The 10,689-nt window shown below is 42.5% G+C and overlaps 1 protein-coding gene across 19 annotated transcripts in view; it reads right to left on the bottom strand.

The window, feature by feature from the left end:
* Kiaa1217 (KIAA1217 ortholog) overlaps positions 1 to 10,689 on the bottom strand; it is a 458,308-nt gene that overhangs the window by 18,762 nt on the left and 428,857 nt on the right. For 17 of the 19 annotated variants that reach the window (XM_029470001.1, XM_029470008.1, XM_029470022.1 and 14 more), the window contains 4 exons: positions 10,522 to 10,652; positions 9,675 to 9,822; positions 6,076 to 6,532; positions 3,115 to 3,298 (listed from right to left, as the gene is read on the bottom strand). In XM_029470001.1, the coding sequence (XP_029325861.1) occupies positions 3,115 to 3,298; positions 6,076 to 6,532; positions 9,675 to 9,822; positions 10,522 to 10,652 (920 nt within the window). The remainder of the gene's footprint in view (positions 1 to 3,114; positions 3,299 to 6,075; positions 6,533 to 9,674; positions 9,823 to 10,521; positions 10,653 to 10,689) is intronic. The other 2 variants (XM_029470015.1, XM_029470054.1) reach the window with 1 other exon arrangement.

The following is a 10,689-nucleotide window of genomic DNA, read 5'->3' as shown; positions in this document are numbered from 1 at the left end:
TATTTGGAGTTCTGTAGACTTCTTGTATGTCTCTTTCTTTAGGTTATGGAAGTTTTCTTCTATAATTTTGTTGAAGATATTTGCTGGCCCTTTAGGTTGAAAATCTTCATTCTCAACTACTCCTATTATCTGTAGGTTTGGTCTTCTCATTGTGTCCTGGATTTCCTGGATGTTTTGAGTTAGGATCTTTTTACATTTTGTATTTCTTTGATTGGTGTGTCCATGTTCTCTATGGAATCTTCTGCATCTGAGATTCTCTCTTCCATCTCTTGTATTCTGTTGCTGATGCTCACATCTTATGGTTCCTGATTTCTTTCCTAGGGTTTCTATCTCCAGAGTTGTCTCCCTTTGGGTTTTCTTTGTTTCTACTTCCATCTTTAGATCTTGGATAGTTTTACTCAATTCCATCATCTGTTTGGTTGTGCTTTCCTGTAATTCTTTAAGGGGATTTTGTGTTCCTTCTTTAAGGATTTCTACCTGTTTAGCAGTGTTTTCCTCTAATTCTTTAAGGGATTTTTGTGCTTCCTCTTTAAGGNCTTCTACCTGTTTAGCTGTGTTCTCCTGTATTTCTTTAAGTGAGTTATTAATGTCCTTCTTAAAATCTTCAACCAGCATAATGAGATATGATTTTAAATCCGAATCTTGCTGTTAGGGTGTGTTAGGGTATCCAGGACTTGCTGTGGTGGGCATACTGGGTTCTGATGATGCAGAGTGGTCTTGGTTTCTGTTGGTAAGATTCTTACATTTTGCCTTTCGCCATCTGGTAATCTCTGGTGTTTGTTGTTCTAGCTGTCTCTGGCTGGAGCTTGTTCCTCCTGTGATTCTGTTAGCCTCTGTCAGCACTCCTGGGAGTCCAACTCTCTCCTGAGTCTCAGTGGTCAGAGTACTCTCTGCAGGGCACCTCTCCTCTGATGGGGGAGGAACACAGATATGTGGAGCTCAAATCTGCTTCCTCGATGAAGATAAAGGCCTGAAATAGGGCTTGCCTCAGAAGCTATGTTGCTTCTGCCATCCCAGGCTCTCCTCTGCAGACTGGTCTCTGAGGTACCCTGGATACAAGATGGCTCTCTCACCTGCTCCCCAGAGTGTAGATTTTGACCACACAGGCAAGTTGTCAGGGGTGTCTAGCAGGGACTAGCTGTAACTGAGCAACTAAAGTTTAGGGCAGGTGGGAGATGCAGAGATAAGAATATTGATAAGGCCATACTTTTCCAGGCAAGAAATAGTAGCACTCAGCAATTGTGCCAAGAAGGCAACTTGAAAATGAACAAAGTGGATGTCTGTGTCCTTTATCTGTGTATTCAAGGGAAGCTAAGTCGGGGCTGGTAGCATGGCCCATTCCCAGAGCTTAGACAGGGTAGCAAAGTTACACACAACAGACACATAAGAAGTGGGACTCTGGAGAGAAGGTCATGGTGGATGGTGGAAGATGCCTTGCTGGCAATAGGAGACAGCATGGGGTAAATGGGAGAATTATAAATTGGAGTTAATAGCAAAATTAGGGTATATGGGTTTCTCTCAGTTCTACCTCATGTGCAGGAAAAATAATTTCTCACTAATTCAAAGGTAAAAGCCTGCCTTTCTTCTACCTGACAGCCAGAGGCTCACCAAACCAAACTCACAAACCAGCTTCTGGACTTTTCTCTTGCTTCTCTTCTAGGGACTTGGCCTGGATTTCCCAGGGTATATTTTGCTTTTCTGGCAAACTGAGACTTGTTTGAAGGAGATTCTTCAGTTTCCTCTTCATGTTGTAATGAAGACCTGAGTAAAGCATTGGGTGTGAAGAGCAAGTGGGTCTCCAAAAAGGATATGGCTTCAAGGCTATCCATGATCCAGATGGACCCTGCCCAACTGGGAGGACTGTCTTGGCTTTGAGCATCCATCCAGGGATGGATGGATTGTGAAGGCTTACAACAGAGGTCTGTCTTCTGGCTGACCAGCCTAGGACAGGTCTGTCTTCCCACTGGTCTGTGAGAGCAAAATCTCTACGTTGACTAAGCTTCAGTTAGGCCCCTTTATCCTCTTTCTTGGCCGCACCCTGACCTGGTCACAGAACATAGTTTTAGTAGACACTCTTGGTGTTGGCTTAGCAAGGATCTTTCCACCCCAGATTCTTCTCTCTTATTCATTGTAATACTCTTCAATGAATCTTTCCCTGCTATTTTAAAGAACTACCTACTGAATGATTTCTATTTAACAATGATTGAGGATTCAATGTTCAAAAAGTACTTCATATCTACCCATCCTTCTCACTATCTATGTAGCTTAACAATATACCTACTACGATTTTATAAGACTGTACAATGATATTTCTCTCTCTCTCTCTCTCTCTCTCTCTCTCTCTCTCTCTCTCTCTCTCACACACACACACACACACACACACACACACACACAGAAACCAGCAATAACAGCTACAGGTGACTGCTACATATTCTTGGTGCCCTTGCATCAGTGAACTACTTCCAAGAATATATTTTTAAAAAGGAAGAAAAAGCAATATACTGAATAAAAACATTCATGGTGGTAACTGAATAATTTATGCAGGAAGTTTTTAATATCAAGGTGAAAAGGAAAATTAAGACATTATCCCAAAATGTGTGGTGTATTTGAGTTATGTAAATAAGGAACAATTATAAGAATATGTGACACTGACAGATTGAGAAAAGATTAGTAACAAGGAGGGCAGTTATACAAGGTAGAAATATGATGAGCTGGCTCAGAATTAACTACCCCTCCAGTGTCTTGATTTCTTCAGGAAGTTTATTTGTAAAGAGATTGTAGTGTGTGTGTGTGTGTGTGTGTGTGTGTGTGTGAGAGAGAGAGAGAGAGAGAGAGAGAGAGAGAGAGAGAGAGAGAGAGAGATCTATGGCCTACACATGGAAGTCAGAAGACAACTTGGAGGAGTTGGTTCTTTCCTTCTATTACATTGGTTCTGGGGATGAAATTGGGTCATCAGGTTTGGTGGCAAGTGACTTTGTCTTCTGAGCCAGGGATATCCATCAGAAAGTAAGACATGGTCCTCTTATCCCACAGAAACTTCTGTGGTAACAGACTCTGAATTGAGGAGAGTGAGCGTGAACATGTCTACAAGGCCTTCTGTGGGCTGGTTCTCACCTGACAGCTCCAGCTTATCCCCCGCCGCATCTCCCTTTGACACTGGGCTGGAAGCTGGGGGCATCTCCAGGTTTGGAATTGACTTCATGATGTTGGCCTGAGCTTCTTCCAGCAGCTTCTCAAACTCTTTTCCGTTGTAGTATTCCAGATTTTGCCTTTTTTCTTCCCATTTCTTTTCTGCCTTCTGAAGGAGAACAACAATTACAGACAGCTTAAAAACTGGAGAGAAGATTTAGGTGAGAGAGTTCATACTGAAGTGCTGAAGGGGTGTATGACAGCATGTCATGAGACAATGCCGTTGTCCATCTGAGTCTGCCTGTCACCGCATTTCTATCACATTGCCAAGGTGACACTCATCCACAGAAAAGCTATCTCAGAAGCTCAAACCTGCCACTGGTGGCCACTCCGCAGTTCCCATACACTTCTGCCAATGCTAAATTAAAATGGGTATGGATGCTGCTTTTCAAAGGTGTTTTCTACTATAAAACTTTGTTTTCTAAATTTAACTTTCATTGCAAAAGGAGTGTTTAAAAAACAGAAACACAAACCCACTCACTCACTAAGAACCACAGTATAAATCTATGTCTTGATTTTACAATGCACTCAAGTACTGAAATATCATATGGTACCCTATTAATATGTACAATTTTATGTTTTTATATATCAGTTGCAAAAATAAATTGAGGTCAAGAAAAATTCTTTGTCTCAATTCTAATTCTGCTCAATATTTACTATATGACATCTGGGTCATCCCTTCTTATAAAATGGTATTTGCTTAGACCATTTATAGTCAAGTTTCACGATAAAGATGCATGTAAGTATTTTAAAACACCCTTATACTTATGCTTCCCCTCCTCCACCGCCAGTCTCCTGTGTTTTCCTCCCTAGCACTGACCACCTGGCATGTACTTGGTGAGCCATAAACAGATTAGCCTGGCTCACTGGTGACCCAGAACCTATGAGGGATAGTAGGGATCAGTGAATGAATAAAACACACCCGATTTGGCAGTGGCCCAGGGATAAGGACGGCCCTAGGCATCTTCAGAGAGAATTCCTAAGTATCCTTTCACAACTTGAAATATGTACATCTTATTGATAATTATGCCCATCAGGCTCATTAGTAGATGTTTATGAAATAAAAATGCCACATTGATATCCTTTATGTAAGAGAATGCAACCTTCCTACACCTCACCCCTGTCCAGTGCTGGGGACAGAGTCATAGTCCACCAACTGCCTTCCATTCCTTCCTCAATAAGCAATGTTGAAACAGGTGACATCTATCAGGATGCAGATACTACATGTGGATTGAAAACTACTCCACGTCTAGAGGCTACATGAGTGTGGCCATAGCAGTTTTAATATGGCATCCAAACACACCCCAATTTATCCTGGTGATGCATGAGACAGGGAAGCACGTGTAAGACAGGGAAAGTCAGGTATGACCAGGTTGCTGGTGACAGAGTGGAGGAAAGACTCTGAAATTAGGGGAAGGAGAGAGCTAGGGAGGGAAACAAAATATATTTTAAAAAGTATGATTTTTTAAAATGTCATGTGACTTTTTTTTTTTAGTGATGGGGAACCCAGAAACCAGCATATGCTGGGCAAAGGCTTTGTTGTCCAATTGGCACCTCAGCATCTGACTGTGTAAACCAGGCTGCCCTCCAAATCCCAAAGTTCCTGCTTAAGCCTTCCTATTGCTGCAATTCCATATGATGTCCACTGCTCCATTTTCATTCTTAGGTTGCTACAAAAACTTCCCAGTCAGCTCCCTCCTAACTCAGACACACCATCCTAACTCTATGCAACATCTCTGGGTTATTTTCTAAAGATACCATTTTGAAAGGTCAATGGTCAGATCTTCTGTGTATCCCTAAAATGTTCCCCAGAGAACATCAGTCATTACTTTTTTGGCTTCAGCCTTCCTTCTCCAGCATTGTTCTCTAGAACATCCTCCTCAACACCTGTCCTGGTTAGGGTTTTGGTTTTTTTGTTTTTTGTTTTTTTTTTTTTGTTTTGTCAACTTGTCAGAAGCTAGAGTTCTCTGGGAAGAGGATCCTCTATTGAGAAAATTTCTTCATAAGATTGCCTGTAGGCAAATCTGTAGGACATTTTCTTAATTAATCATTGATGTGGGAAGGCTCAGATCACTGGGGGCTGTGCCATTCCTGGGAAGATGGTTCTGGGGTGTATAAAAAAGTAGGTAGAGCAAACCATGAAGGGGTGCTCGTCCAAGCCAGTAGCAGTGCTCCTCCATGCTTTCTGCATCAGCTCATGCCTTGAGGATTTTGCTTTGAGCTCTTTCCTTGACTTCCCTCAGTAGACTGTGACCCAGGACCTGGAAGCTAAATAAACCCTCTTCTCCCCAAGTTGCTTTTAGTCATCACAGCAGCAGAAAGCACACTAAGACAGCACTTTCCTTGTTTACACAGGCTCTAGTGACTTTCAGGACAGAGGCAAACCCTTTCCAAGTTTGCCTTTAGCATGGTGGCTGAGGATACACTGGCTCAGAAAACTCACTGCTCCATTTCTCTGTAAGCCCACACTCAGCCACCTCATATGAGCATACCAGTTCCCAGATCTGCACTCATGGGTACTGGCAGATTCTTCCTGTTAGGTCTTTCTCCATGAGAGCTGGCTATTCGACATTTACCAGCACTCCAGATTAGAGGTCATCTTCTCACACCTGATGGCCTTTCTCTCACCCTAAACTGTATTCTTTTTTCTACAAAAATCTAAAAACAAACAAAATCCCAAATATCAATAAAAAGCTATCTTTAGTCAAAGTATATATTTGATTCATAGTGTATTCATGTGAATACACAGTCCTATTTCACACACACACACACACACACACTGCATATACATTCATTGGTATTTAAATACACAACAATTAGAATATAAATTCCTTGCATGAAAGGGCTATACTTATAGGATTGTGAGAAATGGAAATAGGACTCTACCTCAATGGACACTGCCCTGTTCTTGGCACTCACACTGTGAATTTCCTCAATGAACAAGCTCTGCATGGAGGAACCATTCACTGGGGTCTGAGGGGACTGGGGGGCTGGAGCTGACTGTGCAGAGGTTACTTCCTGTGTGATTGCTGTAGGGCTGGCTGTGTGAGGTCTGGTTCCTCCAGCCAAATTCTGGGCTGGGTTCATCAAGGCTGAGGAGTGCTGGGAAGGTTGCATGACCACAGGCGAGCTCTGTACATGGTGAACTGTCATGGTGGATAGGGGCACCACTTCTGACTTCACATCGCCAGGGCTTCCAGTGCTGCAGTGGAGGGGTTGCCCAGGGGCATGGGCTGTCTCTTCCTGATGCTTCAGGACCTCTGCAGCTGTGGCCTTCTCCATGGCAACATACTGTGCAGCCTGGGATGCATCGGTGCCTTTCAGGAGCCCATCAGTGACATGCCTAGAAAAAAATCATGCACAGCAGTGTTAAACAGTGCCGACTCTCCCTCCATGCCCTCTCTGTGATATATCTGAGTACCATGCTTCAGTACCAGTTCAGATGAAAACATTAAAAAACTCAGGAGCAGTTCAGGGGTGAGGGTTACCTTGACAACCTTCCAAAGCTATGTAGTTCTTCCTTCGAAAGATGAGAGAGAGAGAGAGAGAGAGAGAGAGAGAGAGAGAGAGAGAGAGAAAGAGAGAGAGAGTCTGTCTGTCTTTGTTCATGTGTGTGTGGAGTCAGACACTATCTCCCATCTTGTCATAGATGGACTCATGCTATTTGTACCTGGTACTACATGGATTCTAGGGATCTGAATTCGGATCCTCGTGTTTTGTGGCAAGTGCTCTTGCCCGCTGAGCCATGCTATCAGCCCCAAGAGATAGTCTCTTTTATGGTAATGGTATTGTGTCCAGACTGAGACTAGCCCCTTACTGGTGTTGGTAAGTAGAAGTGAACACACGTCTAGTAATAATTACTCCTCCGTGTGACCTTGCCTGTGATGCCCCCAAATGTACTCTGTTCTCACTCAGAAGCTTCTACAAGCCTTCCAACTCTTCTTGGACTATGAGACTTATCAGTGTGTATTATCACCTTGTGGCTATCTTTCCCTTTAAGTGGACTCAATTAAGTCCTTCAAATTCAAGGACAACCATGACTATAAATTGAGGTATGTTTAGACCCCCATCCTCCTTTGTTTTGGTGGTCTCATTTTTCTTTTTTTGCAGTGCTTGGGGTGGTACCCAGGACCTCAAACAAGTGTTCTACAACTGATTTATTGGGTTTTGAGACAGTCTGACTTCCTGACTCTGAACTTGTGGGGCTGGGATTTTAAGTATGTACTACCTTGCCTGACTCTTTGGGAGACATTCAAAGCAATGTGTCCATTCCCACACAGACTTCAGTAGAAAATACAGTAGATCTTTGGAAGTAGACACACCCCTGTGTTTGTATCAGTTGTAACATGTTCTAGAATTCAAGAGACATTGCCATTTTTGAGTCTCAGGTACTTCGATATAATGTATTGGTGGCAGTAAAGATGGCACCTTCTTATAGGTGGGCCTTGGTGGTGGACAACTTTAATCCCAGCACTAGGAAGGAAGAAGCAGGCTAATCAATCTCTGAGTTCAAGACTGACCTGGTCTATAGAGTGAGTTTCAGGACAGCCAGGGCTGCACAGAGAAACCCTTTCTAGAAAAACAAAACAAAACAAAACAAAACAAAACAAACAAACAAACAAACAAGCAAGATAGCCCCTCTTGGGCGCTTCAATCTCTGAGTCTTTGAAGAGCTTAATCAATGTGATCCCGTCTTCTTCAAGCTCTGATTTCCCTGGTTCTAAGACAAATTCTGACGATGGCAGTGTTGGGTATAAGAACATCCTGTAACTGTTTTCCAGAAGAAATGCTGCTCCCTCCAGGCCACGGTTTTCCTTTAATGAGGCTGGCTTATTTTAGAGTTCAAGGACTATAACATTTGGGCAACAGCTTAACAAAGAAGTACTTTAACCCATTTTTATTGTCGTGGAGCAAAAAAAGTCACTTGATACACGAAAATGAATGACCTTTTGGGAACCTGGATGGTCCATGTGGACTTAGAATTCCTTTGGCATCTGGGTTTTCTGCAGTTGACTCTATACCTGCTTCATGGAGTTCTTAGTTGGGGTTGGTTATTGCTAGAAGTCAACTACGCTTCCTATGATGAGTAATCCATTTTATCTACCTTAAAGTTCGCTGCATGCCAATGAATTCTCTTCTAAATTTGATAGAGCAGTGGTTCTCAACCTTCCTAATGCTGTGGCCCTGTAATAGAGTTCCTCACATTATGGTGAGTCCCCAAACATAAAATTGTTTTGCTACTGTAATGAATTGTTATGTAAATAACTGATATGCAGGACATCTGATAATATGACTACTGTGAAAGGGTTGTTTGACTTCCAAAGGTTGAGAACCACTGTGCCAGGGCAATTATAGCCAGGAAATAAAATTTTTACAAAAGTTTCTGACATACCTGATATATTACCTTGCCTGGAAGGAAATCTCTCTCTCTCTCTCTCTCTCTCTCTCTCTCTCTCTCTCTCTCTCTCTCTCTCTCTCTCTCCCTCCCTCCCTCCCCTTCTCCCTCCCCCTCTCCTCCCTGCCTCTCTCATGTGTGTGTGTGTGTGTGTGTGTGTGTGTGTTCGTGTTCATGGCTGAGCACATCTTAGGCAAGTGTTCTACTACTGAGCTTTGTAAGCATGCTTATGCTGGGTATGAAATTCATTATTCATTGAAAGCTACAGATCAGACAGTGTTTTCTCCAGATTTCTCTTTACAGGAATGATCTTTGATGAGCAGGTCCACTTCGGGGTGCTCAGCTTCTTTCCTGGGTGGGACCAGTATGTTCTCAGATACCCTTCCAGTAGATAAACACCTGGCTCAGAGTCTCGATTTTAAGTCTCCTTGCCCTCAAGGTGAAGGAGGCTAATAGTGCTTTAGTTTGTTCTTCATCCATAAACTATTACAAAACAAATAAAAAACTTATTTATGTATTTAATATTATTTTTAAATTTATTGTTAAGTCTTCATAATAGTGGGGATCAAATCCAGGTGCATATACTATCATTAAAGCCCAACATATGTATGAGATGAAAATACTGTGTGTAAATCTTTGCTATTTTAATTCATGTATACACATGATTAATTGTAATAGAAATATGTAAATAAAATCTGTAGTGTTCTTAATCTGTGATGTGATCTAATAGCAACATTAGAAAAAGAAGTGACAAAAAACTCAATTCAAACTAAAATATTACTTACACCTATAAGTCAGAGTATTCCAACTAATAATAATAATAAAAAAGCCCAACATATGACTAGTAATTTAAAAGCCTAGGATGGAGCCAATGCAAAAGTCTATGCTGAGGAATTAGACCCTCAAGCCATATTGCAACAAACATTTGGGGGCTAAAACAGTTGAGGGTACTCCTCAGGATGCCATAAATAAGGAGTGATAAGTCATGATGATACTAAGAGTAGGTTCTTAAAGCCCATGACCTCTACACCAGCCTTTGAGCGACCCCTCCCCGCAAACCACCCCATCAGGACCATGACAGTGACATTACCTCCGCAACATCGTCAACACATCTGTCATGCTCCTCACACGCTTCAGGAGACTGTCCAGCTTGTGTGGCTCTTCCTTCAGGAACCTTACCGCCTCAACTTCTATGCGCAGGACAGCACGCATCTTATTTTGCAAAGTTGGAAATTCTCCTACAGGCCAAACCAGCAGTGATTTATAGAATAGGAAGGCAGTGTGACAATGCCCACCCCACTCCTGTGACCTAAGGTAGCACAGAGAAATACCAAGTCGGGAAGCAATGGGGTGAAATCTTATGGTCAAACGGAGTGACCTTGGACAAGGTCACAGTCCCTCTGGGTCCATTCCCTGTGTATTATGGATAAGGCTAAAAAGTTAGGGTTGTTTTCACCGAGTTTGGTATATCTGTACGTTCAGTAAAAGGGAAAGTTTTAGTTGTATTGTTTAGTTTCCATCTTCAGCATCCTTTATAAAGGTCCTCTAAGAAGTCTTGAATGAGTCTTTTACTGTTTGAAGGATTGTTTATTTATTTACATGTTTATTTGAAACAAAGTCTCACTGTTTCCCTAATCTGGTCTCAACTGAGTTTAAGGGATCCTCCTGCCTCAGCCTCCCAAGTAGGATCGGATAGTAGGTCCAGATTTGAAAGCGTCTTCTTTTTTTTTTTTTTTTTTTTTTTTTTTTTTCGAGACAGGTTTTCTCTGTGTAGCCCTAGCTATCCTGGAACTCACTCTGTAGACCAGGCTGGCCTTAAACTCAGAAATCCACCTGCCTCTGCCTCCCAAGTGGTGGGATTAAAGGTGTACGCCACCACCGCCCAGCTGAAAGCTTCTTAAACATTCCAAGCAACACATTTCCAGTGGAAGGCTCACCTTTGAGACTGGCCACAGCTTCTCCCACTTGTCGCAGGAGGAAAGCCCCATCTTCCACATCTTTCAGGGTCACCACTCGGCCAGTGGAGGAAGAGTCTTTCTTCAAGTCCTCAACAAAGTCCTCCAGCTCACTGTGGGGAGGCAGAGAGCAGATGGAACTGAGCATGG

Source organism: Mus caroli, chromosome 2, assembly GCF_900094665.2.
Source record: "Mus caroli chromosome 2, CAROLI_EIJ_v1.1, whole genome shotgun sequence".
NCBI classification, from domain to species: domain Eukaryota; kingdom Metazoa; phylum Chordata; class Mammalia; order Rodentia; family Muridae; genus Mus; species Mus caroli.
The sequence above is the reverse complement of the archived record's forward strand: the minus strand, read 5'-3'. Positions and strand labels throughout refer to the sequence as shown.